At 37.4% G+C, this 13,503-nt stretch overlaps 1 protein-coding gene across 1 annotated transcript in view; it reads left to right on the top strand.

Moving 5' to 3' along the window:
* The window catches only part of NVL (nuclear VCP like), a 63,259-nt gene that overhangs the window by 30,033 nt on the left and 19,723 nt on the right, over positions 1–13,503 (top strand). The window contains exons 18-19 of the mRNA XM_083351749.1: positions 932–1,031; positions 3,509–3,615. Coding sequence (XP_083207875.1) covers positions 932–1,031; positions 3,509–3,615 — 207 coding nt within the window. The remainder of the gene's footprint in view (positions 1–931; positions 1,032–3,508; positions 3,616–13,503) is intronic.

A 13,503-nucleotide genomic window follows, 5' to 3' on the forward strand; every position in this document is an offset into this window, starting at 1 on the left:
AGTAGCTTCAAAGATTTTTTCAAGTATAAGTTTATAGTTAAGTTGTGGGTAGTATTCCTCCATTTCTAAGGTGTTTCCAGATAGTTCTTTAGTGGAGGCTATTTTTAATAGAAGTCAGTGAATGTCCACCTCCACTATTCCTGGGAGTTGTTTTCACCACCAGCAGTTTCAAATTCTTATCTTTTTTAGATAGTGCCAAGGACAACTAGGCTGTAACCAGGTCTCACAGTGAAAGATAAATTTCCTTGCTGTACCAGGCTTCGCCACAAGATGTCCTCAGTAGCATATAAAATCTTTTTCCAAACTATTAAGCTTTTATTCAGTTTAAATTTTTTTCCCTTTTTTTGCAACTTAGCAAGTAGATAGGGTAATAGGTCCCCATAGAAATAGGAACTTTTTGGGACCACAAATATCCAAAAGGTGCAAGTCCAATTTTTTAGTTGTTTAATTTAGTTATATTTTTCTTTTCTTTTCGAAGCTTTAACTCCCCAAGTAGGCAAACGCCGCTATTCCAAAGGGGGGGGGAGAAATTTTCAAAATGCTCCCACGGGAAAGTAGTTGGGGAAATAAGAAAGGTAGGGTCTCACCCAATTCCTCCACATTCCTTTCATCGTGCTTGATAGTGCTTTTGGTTTTTGGCTGGTACGACTTAATGATTGTCCATGTTAATGGCCAATCTTTTCTTCGTCAGTCCAAAGGAACTGCTCCGGATTAAACGGAGGGGCTACCGCCCCCTCCACGATCAATTGGAGGGCCTCCTCATGTTCGTTGCCCCTCCAGGGCGACTTTCGACTCTTTTCAGGGTTTCCCAATGGAGGAAAACTGGGTGGCGGAGAGGAGAGCTCTCCTCGCATATTCACCAGCGCCACGAGCGTAAACTCGAAGCCCATGGTTGTCATTTTTGTCTTACCCCATATTTTTATTCTTACAGTCAGGTGCCAGTGTCCGTGTAGTGAACCAATTGCTAACTGAGATGGATGGCCTGGAATCACGTCGTCAGGTTTTCATTATGGCAGCCACAAACAGACCAGGTATCAATCATCAAACAATCAAATATAATCTCAAGTATTTTTGTATTCTGCTCATGTGCAACATGCCTGTGAGTTGACAGTTAATTGGCTTGTATTCATCAGCTAATTATATTTCCACATACAATAGTGGGTAAAGAATTTGGTGCATTAGGACCAGAGAGATTTCGTTTCAAAACCACTCACAGCTATATATATGATTACTGGAACCTTTTGGTCAAAGATATCTCATGAGATGGTTGGAACAGGGAAAAAGTATAAGCTGATATGGTTTATCCAGTACCGTACTCCTAAAGGAAAGGGATATAAATTTAGTATACGAAAATAATTGTTTTTTGGACAGACTGAATTGTGAAGCTACTAGACTTGTGAGCACAGGGCCAAGAAATGATCTCCTTAAGTAATTTTTATGGGCAATAACTTCTCAAACAAGCCTTGTGTATGCAAAATACTAAGCTGTGATTTCCTACAATTAAATTAAAATGATGCTGATAGGATGCAATAAGGAGCTCAGCATGTGTGGTCAACACTCAAATGCATATTGTTCTGGGATCCCAAAGCTACCTACAAGCCCAGGAAAAGGGAGAGCTGCTTTAAAGGGGTGCCTCAGTTCTCTGTGTTCCCATCCTTGTTCCAAAGTTTGGCTTTGGGCCTAAAAGAGCACCTCCCTAGCAGAGACTTGTCATAGCCATCCCTTTAGTATCATGTGTTTACAGTAGCAAGTAAAGTAACTTAAGTATGAAGCAAGAGATCTGCACACCTCTTCTTAAAGCTATGTCATCCCTATTACTGAGCTGAAATATTTATTTCTAGAAATGTTGGCTTAAATTTGGATTTAAAGGATGAATAATATTTTTATTTGTTTTATTATTTTAAGACATAGGCAGGACATTATATTATTTGAGTACAGTGTTTTTAATAAAATATTAACTAGACATAATTAACATTCTTAATGTTTGAATAACTTAAACCTTTAAAAATAAAAAGAAGAAACTGATGTTACTTAGTTTGATAATGAAAGGTTTGCAAGGAAACAACCAAGCTCAAGGTACACCAAGGAACCCACATAAAGAAAAAAAAATATTGATGTTAATTATGATTTTTGAAATGTCAGTGTAAATAAGCACAAGCTTGTTTGATTTTTACATCCAGAATTAAATATGGCATTAATAAGCAATTACAAATTACTTCAACGTATTTATTATTTAATTTTAATTTAATAATATTTCTATACCGCCCTTCTCCCGAAGGACTCAGGGCGGTGAACAGGGCAAGAATAAAAATACAAGATTACAAAAGTTAAAAAATAATTAAATCCATGCCCACTAAAAACAATTAATACATCATAAAACCCCAGTAAAATGCAATAAAAAACCCCACCAGTCCCCCATCAGGCCAGGCCAGCTTGTTCAAAAAAATATGTTTTTAGCAGAATACAATATATGTTTGAAGCATTCCATTTCTTGCCTTTAGGTATCATAGCTGCAATGTATATTTATTTTGGATGTTCTTATTGTTTTAAGATGCGTTTGTTGTTTTAATTTTGAATTGTAAGCTACCCAGGGTCATTGATTGAGATGGGGGGGCTACAGAAATTGAATGAATGAGATGAAGTGAATGCTTAATACTAAAGGTCTCCGTTGTGCTGTTGTTGCATTGTTCTTAATTTTATTATTTGTATATTGTATTCTGCTATATTAAAAAAGAAAAACTAGACAAAGCAAAATAACAGCAACAAAGGGAAGTGCTATTTTTTTTATTTAAAAAACCCCTGAGTTTTTAACTTTCTCCTTTTTTGCACCTCTACCAATTTGCCTTTTTTTTGGGGGGGGGAGAATGTAGCCCCCCCCCTTAGAAGCCATGCCATCATTATTTTTATTTGTCTTGTTGAGTAATATATTGTATATATGGGAACCATTCTTCCTTGAATTTGATTAAACTTCTATTATGAATGCATGCTGTTAATTTTGTCATTGCTGTATATTTTCTAAGTGTAAGTTCCTAACCAGGTATTGTTGGAATTAATTTCTTTCACCAATGTTGGGCAAAATTTATTCTAATTGCTATGAGCATATATCTTAAAAATATTATATTTTTTGTTGATATATTCTGGGATGATGCTTAATAAAGGAGCAAGTTGTAATTTTCTTCCGAATTTAATTTTCAAAATTTTCTGCATTGTCATATGTATATCTTTCCAGTATTTCTAAGTTTTTTTTATACCTTCCCCCATGTGGTAAATGTCCCTTTTGGTTTTTTTGGTATTTCCAGCATTTGTTACAGTATAGTGTTTTTTTTTATCTTGGAGGTTATTCGTGTAGTTGTGAACCATCTGTAAGACATTTTGTACCAATTTTCTTTTAGTTGTAAGTTAGAAAAAAAAGTATGCATTTGGTCCATAATTCTTCCTATGGTTGTGTCGTGCTTATTTCTTTAAAGTTTTGCACCCATCTAATATGATCTTCCCATTTTCCCATCAGATATTATAGACCCAGCTATTTTGCGTCCAGGAAGATTGGATAAAACACTTTATGTTGGTTTGCCACCACCTTCAGATCGCCTTGCGATTTTAAAGACTATTACTAAAGTAAGTTTTTTTTTTAAAAAAAGCAATATTGTATTGTCTTAACCTTGAGTCTAATATATATAGTAATATTCTATATACCAGACATGTCAAACTCGTGACATCACGTGACATCACGTGACGTATCAGAGCTTTTTCTCCATTGCCAGCAATGGGGTGGGTGCGGTTTCCTGATGACGCATCCAGCCTGCGGGCCGGCACTTTGACACCCCTGCTATATACCTTTACCTCCCTTGAGGATTGTGAAACTAGCAAGATTGGGGAGAATTTTTTCCTTGCAAATTTAGTTTCAATTTCTGTCATAAATTTCTCTGACCTGAGAAGAAATGCAAAATATTGGTCCATCTTCTCATGCAAGTGCAGTATGGTGCAAGTACCATTGCTGCAAAAATAGTTTTCCAAGAATTACATACAAGGACAAGGAATCCTTTTTATTTTTTTTCTCAGGTTAAGAACTAGATTTCATAGCATTTCCTTGTTGCTCTTTGTGATAGAGTTCTCTAGCGTTTTTTAATGTTAATACAACTTTTGTTAAGTTACACCAACTCCAAAGTAGATATGAACCTCACCATTTCTATAGATGAGCTTGTACTGTGAAACTAGGCAACACCTACATTTATTCAAATATATTTCCTATTCTGTCCAGTAGGAATGATTCCAAACATCTTGTTAGCGAGATGAGTGACATAGGTATTTAATAAATAAGATGGGAAAGGTTATCATTACTTTTTCTCTAGTTATGTAGTTCTAGAAAAGCACAAAATTTACAGACTGGAATTTTAATATAACTCATTCTTAACACTGTACAAATATGCAGAGATTAATCAAACATTGAATTGGGTGTTATCCAATATTCGTATTTTTGTCTCAGTTGTGAGGGAATTGTATCTTTAACAACCTAACAGCAATAATAGACTGAAAAGAGAGAGAGAGATGGAAAATTAAGATGCTATCATAACATCCTTTTTATGTATTTATTTATTTGATTTATATCACACCTTTTGTACTGAATATGTTAGTGGTGTAGGTAACACTCCTTTCACTAATTTTTCTCACAACAGAAGCTCTGCGAGGTAGGGTGCTCTGAGCAAGAGCAACTGGCCAAAAGTAACCCATTAAGCTATCATGGCTGAAGATAGGCCAAATCCTGCTTTCTTAACACATTAACCACTACACCACATTTTAGACAAACGGTCTAAACATTTTTTTATTTAGATCTAAAATGCCTAAGTAAAAGATGTTTAACAGTCAAGTTAAAACCCTAGCAAATTCAGGACGTATTTGTGAGTAAAAATGTGTAGAGGTAAAAAGGGAAAACAAGGTGAGAGGGATAAGAGACTGGAAATTAAGCCAAATGTGAAAAGAGTCAAAGAAAGAATTTGTAAATAGCCACAGAAAGGCTAAAGTTAAAAGAAGAAAGGAAGATAATGTTAAGATTGCATTTGTTTGTATATATTTTTTAAATCCCATTTATATCCCGCCCTTCTCCGAAGATTCAGGGCGGCTTACAATCTAAAGCACAAATCAATGTGCTTAGCAATAGCCTTCATTCTATGTATATGCCTGCTTATTAGGGCTTTCGCCCCCCCCCCCCAGCGGCATTTTTACAAAGTCAGCTTATTGCCCCCAACAATCTGGGTCCTCATTTTACCTACCTCGGAAGGATGGAAGGCTGAGTCAACCTTGAGCCTGGTGGGACTCGAACCTGCACTAATTGCAGGCAGCTGGTGTTACTTAAGGAGGCATTAGCCCACTGTCCACCAAGGCTCTCTATTTGCCTAAGAATAAGTCTTTCTCTTTACTTTGCAACTTTTTCCTAAGTAATGTGTACAGAATGTAACTACATCTTTTTCAACAAGAGAAAGGGACATCTGGGAAACTAAAGCAGTTTTAAGAAATAAATAGGGAAGATGTGGGGAAGATATACCTGTACTGCTGACTGCTTCATTGATTAAAGAGAAAGATAATTAACTCCTTTTATTCTCACAGACCTGAGTCAATGTCCAAGGCAAACACAGTCCACAGAAACTTAATCCTCAGTACGAATGGCTGCCTTCAGCAACCAGCACCTCCCACACCTCCCCCTTTTATAATTCAGCCAAGGCGTGGCTTCCTAATGCCTTTGGAGCCGCCCCATCCATTGCATTCCTCTGTCCCACTCGTTTCTCCTGTCTGCGCATTCGTGCATCCGGGATTTGTCCCAGCTGTTCCTCATCGCTGTCCAACTCAGGCTCCCAGCATAGCTATGTCTCAGCACGAGTAGAGGGGCCAGGCTCCTTGTCTGACTGTAAGTCTTGGAGCTTCTCAGAGCCTTCCTCTGACTCTAATGTCACTCCAGGCCCCTCCTCTTCATCTGATTCCTCAGACTCAGCTGCCGGATCCACTGGCTGGCGAGGAATCACAATAGAGAAGGGAAATCAGTAGCCCATTCTGATCCTTGTTGCTGTGTAAGCTTTACAGATCTACTGGCTACATCATTTCTGCCAACTCTAAACAAATTCCACTCTTATTCACTCAAATTCTCATTTTCAGGTAGTCAGGAAGCAAGTTTCTAATTTCCCTTATGGAGAAGAGGTTTTTTTTTCTGTAACAGGATGACATATGTAGTTGGCAGTGTGATTAAAACTATATCAACGTATGGTTGTCAGATAGTAACTCCAAACAAAATTTTGTATAATAGTACAAAGCAAAAGCTGTGGAGGTAGCAGTTTTGCTCCTAGCAATTTGCTTTGCTGAACTGAAAATTCTCCAAACTGCAGTAATAGAGGTAACTAATTCTTGGCCATCTTCCCCTCCCCTTGAATCTAATTCTTATCTTAACACCAATGTCCAAACCAAAATTTTTGATTCACTATTAGCTATATTGTGACTTTTTAAGACTAGTTTGAAAATAGAGTGATATACCTTGTTGACTTTAAATTACTAAATCCTACTGAATTCATTGTACATAGGTTTTTGGCTTCAATATTTTCTTCTAAATAACAGTGAATCTTTTGATATGGTACTGATTTAACAGAGTAAAGCATTTGTCATTTTAGGGTTCCCTTGACTAGTTTTCAGGCAACCTCTGCGAAGTACCGGTATAGTATCTACATAGATAGCATCTAAATGGCAACATATACAAAAGTTTTGATTGAGCATCTAAATGGGTCTGTTTGTTAAAAAAAACAAGTATTATTGGTTTTTCAGTTAAAATCTACATATTTAGAAAGCATTATGGTGACTGGGTAATCAGAGATTCAGTAACAGTTTTCAGTACATAATTCAGGTTACATTATCAAAACATCTTTCTCTATTTTCCTTAACATTTCATACAACAAGTTTAAACTAATGAGTTTCTAAAAATAGCATGGTCAGTTAAAAAAATTGCCAATCCAATTTCACTGAGATATATCTATGTCCTGTTATTAAATTTTACCTAATTTTGATTTTAATTATAGTATTCAGGTTTAGCTTTTAACATCCCAAATAATATTCACAACTCAAATTTCCCTTATTTCATTGCACCAAAAACTGTAGCATCTAACATACACACAATGGCTGAGTAGCTATGCTCTACCTAATAAACATTGTCTATTTCACATCCTAATACATCACACGTTACTGATAGGACCATAGCCTATGTTTATCAATCTACATCTACTTATACATTACCAGATTCAGTTTTAAATTTTAGCTAATTCTTAATTAGAATATTCAAATGTCTTTTAACATCAAATGTGGGATCCATAAGCCAAATTTCCATTATGTCAGTGTACAGATTATAGTGTCTAAAATAAGCCTAATAAATACATAGACACATTCTAGTTCTATCTCATAAACATTTTCTATTTTAGATCCTGATAGATCACTGATTACTAAAGAAGTAGCCTTTAATGTTTCTCTTAAGAACTCACTTTTTAAATCTAACTCTAGCTTTCTTTTTTTTTACCAATAAGGTTTCCAGACCAAAGCCTTTAAACTGCCAGATAGGTCTCCCTTCGCTCCAATACATATTATTTGAATCGAAGGAGAGCATCTAGACATCAGTGATCCACAAAAACCAAACCATTTATAACCATTATGTTGTTGCTCTGTTAGTTCCAGTCTCTGTATTTGCTCTAAAGACTTTATCTTCAGTTCGGTCTGGATTCCTCTTCCATCTGGGCTCATCTGCTTTAAGTAGAGAGTCTTATCCAATTTTGTAGTTAGGTAAAGGTAAAGGTTCCCCCGCACATGCGTGCTAGTCATTTCCGACTCTAGGGGCCGGTGCTCATCTCCGTTTCAAAGCCGAAGAGCCAGCGCTTGTCCGAGGACGTCTCCGTGGTCATGTGGCCGGCATGACTAGCACGGAACGCTGTTACCTTCCCACCGTAGTGGTCCCTATTTTTCTACTTGCATTTTTACGTGCTTTCGAACTGCTAGGTGGGCAGAAGCTGGGACAAGTAACAGGCGCTCACTCTGCTACGCGGCACTCGGGATTTGTAGTTAGTGCTTGGCTATCCAGGCTTTCAGGAAACTGTCTTTGTTGATCTTCCACATCCTCTATGTTAGCATCACTATCTTGCGCATAGTATACTTCTGGAGTTGTAGGCTCTTTTTATGAAGTCAAGACTTGAGTATTAAGTTTTCCCATAGTTTGTTGTTGGTCCTTAAGGTTAATTGTCCTAGTAATAGTTCCTTGTACTTTTAAAGTTGTTGGTTCTTTGGATAGAGTCAAGTTTTTGGTATTAGTTTTTTCAATATCTTGTTGTTTCTTGTGTTCCTCTGTCTCAATAGTAATTTGTTCCAGTTTTGTCATATTCTGAGTTGTAAATTCTTTAGCTGAAGTCTGGGTTTCAGTTTGTAACTTGGAGTTGGCACCTAAATTTTCCAGTCTGGAGATAAATATCTCAGTAACTTTATGAATTGTTTCTAATATGAGCTTATAGTCAAGCGAGGTTTCTGGCTGATCACTCTCCATTTTAAAACAGTTGTAAATAGTCCTTGGTGGAGGCTAATTCTTAAACAAAAGTCAGTAAATGTTCACCTCCAAAAGTCTTAAGTTCATCTCCAGACATTATCTTTAGCTGATAATGTCAAGGGCAGTTCCAAAATATAAACAGGTTTATTTGCCAATAATATTCACTTGCTATATCAGGTTTGGTCACAAGATGTCCCCAGAGTACTTAAAGTCCTTTTTTTATTGAAAAGTTTTACAGTACATTTTTTAAATAGAAAAGACTCCCTTCCCCTCCCCCAACCCTCCCCTCCCCTTCCCTTCCCCCTCCCCGACTTCCCAGAGCTGAATACAGGGTATAAGCTCGCAAACTTAAGCTAAAATATGCTAACAACAAAAATAAAACATTAAATTCTATTGCACTTTAACTCCCCATAGTCATAACTATATTACTAACTAATAACTAATAATACGTCATATAAAACCACTACTTATTCAAATGCTAAATGAAACTTTTTAGTCCCATATTTATTCTGAATATATTCAATCCATCTTCTCCATTCCACAATATATCTCTGTTGCGATTGTTCTTTCAAATATGCTGAAATCTTTGCCATTTCCGCCAGATTAGAAACTTTCAAAGTCCACTCTTCTATAGTCGGCAGTTCCTCCTTCCAATATTGCGCTACTAAAAGTCTTGCTGCTGTAATTAAATTCAACATCAATTTAGTAACTATAACAGTAAAGTCTATAATAATACCCAACAAAAACAACTGCAGAGAAAACCTTATTTTTTTCTTAAATATCTTTTGCATATTCCACCAAATTTTAATCCAAAAAGCTTTGATTTTTTTACAAGTCCACCATATGTGAAAATACATTGCATCCTCACAACCACACCTCCAACATTTGGACTGGCAGTTCGGATACATACTTGCTAGTTTTTTAGGGTCTAAGTGCCACCTATAAAACATTTTATAAAAATTCTCTCTTAAATTTTGGGCCTGTGTAAATTTTACGTTTCTAACCCAAATCTTAAAATCCTTTTCAGACAGAATAAATTTATCAGTTTTGAGTCCTTTTAAGTAGTTCTTTTCTGTGTTTTCTTCCTTTTTTTTTAATCAGATAGGTAGAATAGCCAGTTTCTGTAAAGATAGGAGTTTTGCATCGCCAAAAATAGAAAGGAAGTAAATCTAATTAAATAGTATTATTTTCTTCAAGGTGTTCTTTTTTATCCCGACGTAATCAGACACCGCCATTAAGCAGGGTGGGGGAAAAAATCCCTTCCCTCTCTCCTCACAGGGGGAAGCAGATTCAGGAAGCTTTTAACAGGAAAAGGCAAACAATTAGGACAAAGAGAAGGCAGGTCTCACCCAGTTTTCCCAATGTGCTTTCAAGTGCTTGCTTGTGAGTTTGGCTTCAGCAGGAAACGGCTGAAGGGATGGGCCATGAGAGTGGCCGATCATTTCTTCATTGGTTCAAAAAGCTGCTCCAAGCCAACAGGAGGGCCACCGCCCTACCACCGTCAACCAGAGGGACCTCTACCCTGCTTGTCGCCCCTCCAGGGTGACTTTCGACCCCTTTACAGGGGTCCCCTAGTGAAAGAAATCCAGACAACGTGAAGAGAGTTCTCCTCACACATCTGGCCGCTCCGCGATCCGGAACTGGAAGCCTAAATGGGTGTGTTTTAATCGCTGAATTGAAAGATCAGATGGATGGTGCAATATCCTGTACTCAATCATTGGATGTTTTTTCAATATTATTATGTATTTACTGCAATTATTCCACAAACATATTTACTAAACATTTTTTGTTTATTTCATTTATATCCTGCTTGTTCAGTGATTTCAGGACTGAATGAATTTTATCTCAAGTGTAGGGGGACTCTTGGAGCACAAATGGGACCAGAGATCTTAGAGACTGCAATCCAGAGATTGCACTCCCCCATTGTATTGTCATGTATTAATCCTGGCAGGTTCAAGACTGCAAGTTGTTTTATCTTGGCTGAATGAACCTGATTTTCTGAAAACCTATTCCAAATATTCCAAACCTATTCCAAGTATTCCTCAATGTGAGCATAAATTTATGTTTATAACCAGCTGTCAAGAAATCATCCAAACCTGGCTTCCGGTTTGTGATCGTGGCACTGGTGGACATGCAGGGAGATCGCTCTCTCTGCCGTCCGGTTTTTCCTCCATTGAGAGACCCTGAAAAGGGTCGAAAATCACCCTGGAGGGGCGACGACCATGAGGAGGACCCCCGACAAATCGCAGAAGGGCAGTAGCCCTTCCGTTTGATCTGGGGCAGCTCCTTTGGACCGACAAGAGAAAAGATCAGTCATCAACATGGCCGATCACTAAGCCGTACCAGCCGAAAGCCAAAATTACCACCAAGCACAACGAAAGCACTGCGGAGGAATTGGGTAAGACCTTACCTTACCTTTCTTATATCTATCCCAACTACCTTCCTGTAAAAGCTTCCTGAAATTTCTTTCTCCCCCCCCCCCTTTAAAATAGCAGCGTTTGTCTACCTTGGGGAAACAAAGCTTTTGGAAAGAAAAGAAAAGAAAAAAACAACTAAACTAAACAACTAAATAATTGGACTTGCAGTTTTTGGATATTTGGGGTCCCAAAAAGTTCCTATTTTTACAGGAACCTATTATTTTATCTACTTGTTAAAAGCTGGGGGGGGAATCTTTTTAAACTGGATAAAAACCTAATTTGAGTTTGGAAAAAGACTTTACATGCTATCAGGGACATCTTATGGCAAGGCCTGTTATAGCAAGTGAATTTCTTTGACTGTGAGACCTGTTTACAGCCTAGACCTGTTTACAGCCTAGACTTGTACTATATAAAAGAGATAAGAACCTGAAACAGCTAGGCGGTGAAAACAACTCCTAGGAATAGTGGAGGTGAAAAATAGCCTCCACTAAAAGACTATCTGTAAACATCATAGAAATGAAGGAATACTACCAACAAATTAACTATACTTGAAAAAATCCTTGAAGCTACTGAGGTAATGAAATCCAGACTGAAAGACAAAGGTGCCACCTTAAATTTACAAAATGAAGCCCTGCTTCCAACTGAAGAACTTACAATCCAAAAAGCAACAGAAGAGGAAGAAATTAATATCAAGACAGAGGACTTTAAAGAAAAGTACAATCTACTGAGAACTTTGACAGCCAAACCCTGACTGTAACTAAAAAACCTACAATCCAAAAAGCAACAGAAGTGGAAGAAAGCAATGCTAAGATGAAGGGTGCTAAGGATCAACAAGTACAGCATACTGAAAGCCTAGACAACCAAGCAACAATCACAACATTGGACACGACTTTTTACTTAAACCAGATGAAACCTGAGGAAGAAGACGACCAGACTGAACTGACCACAAATATACTAAACCAAACATGGAGATTTGAACTACTAGGGCAACAAGTTAATGATTACAAAGGGGCCAGTTCCTTTGAAAAATTGATAACTGGCTGGTCTCCCATGATTCAAGTGGGAATGAAGGGAGATCCACCTGAGGATTTAAAGCCTGCTTGGCACAAAAAGAAAACCAGAGTTAGATTTAAGAAATGAGATCTTTTGATTTATGATGGAAGAGCTTAAAATTCCACTTAATGGGCTACGGGGAGACTTTAAAAGATTGTTGTTGTTGTTGTTTGTTGTTGCAAAGTCGTGTCTGACCCATCGCGACCCCATGGACAACGTTCCTCCAGGCCTTCCTGTCCTCTACCATCTTCTGGAGTCCATTTAAGCTCATGCCTACTGCTTCAGTGACTCCATCCAGCCACCTCATTCTCTGTCGTCCCCTTCTATTGCCGTCAATCTTTCCCAGCATTAGGCTCTTCTCCAGTGAGTCCTTCCTTCTCATTGAGTTTCAGCTTCAGGATCTGGCCTTCTACTGAGCATTTAGGGTTGATCTCGTCTAGGACTGACCGGTTTGAACGCCTTGCAGTCCAAGGGACTCGCAGGAGTCTTCTCCAGCACCATAGTTCAAAGGCCTCAATTCTTTGGCACTCAGCCTTTCTTATGGTCCAATTTTCACAGCTATACATTGCAACTGGGAAGACCATAGCCTTGACTATGCGCACTTTTGTTGGCAGGGTGATGTCTCTGCTTTTTAGTGTGCTGTCTAGATTTGCAATTGCTTTCCTCCCCAGAAGCAAGCATCTTTTAATTTCTTGGCTGCAGTCCCCATCTGCGGTGATCTTGGAGCCCAGGAAAATAAAATCTGTCACTACCTCCATTTCTTCCCCATCTATTTGCCAGGAATTGAGAGGGCCAGATAGATTTATAAGGGAAATGAAAATCAGTTATTAGAACATAGTTTTGAATTATAATATGGAAGATGGATTGAGATAATAAAGGATATTTTATTAGTAAGTGATGAGGAACTAGGGTGAGAAATAGAACATATTTGTGAAATAAAATAATGTATTTAAGTAAGTAATATGTGCATTTTAGATATGACAATTATTATGTAGTGAAATAAAGGAAATTTGGGTTACCCGAAATCTAAATACCATGGATATTAAGGTTAAATTGGAATACTGCAATTGAAATTAGGTAAAATTTAAAAACAGGATATGGATATTTATAAGTAAAAATATATTGATAACTGTCTTAGTTGAACATGCTGTAACTAGAAATGTACTAGCTTGAATGTGATATAATAAGGGAAATAGAGAGGGAATTTTTGATGATATAACCTGAGATATGTACCAAAGATTTTGTTATTGGACTATTGATTACCCAATCACCACGCTGCTTTCTAAATATTTGGATGTAAAACTGGAAAATTAATAAAACTTGTTGTAGCTCATTTAGAGAATCCAAAGCTCATTTAGAGAATCATACTGTCCTCTCATGTTTAAAAGGACAGAGGGTTCCTCAGATTGCATTGTTAATAATTGCTGAAGCTGATGAGAGGGTGAAACTAAAGTTATATAATAAGTTAACTTTTGGTGG

The sequence above is a fragment of the Vipera ursinii genome, assembly GCF_947247035.1.
Source record: "Vipera ursinii genome assembly, chromosome: 1".
In the NCBI taxonomy this organism is placed as follows: Eukaryota; Metazoa; Chordata; class Lepidosauria; order Squamata; family Viperidae; genus Vipera; species Vipera ursinii.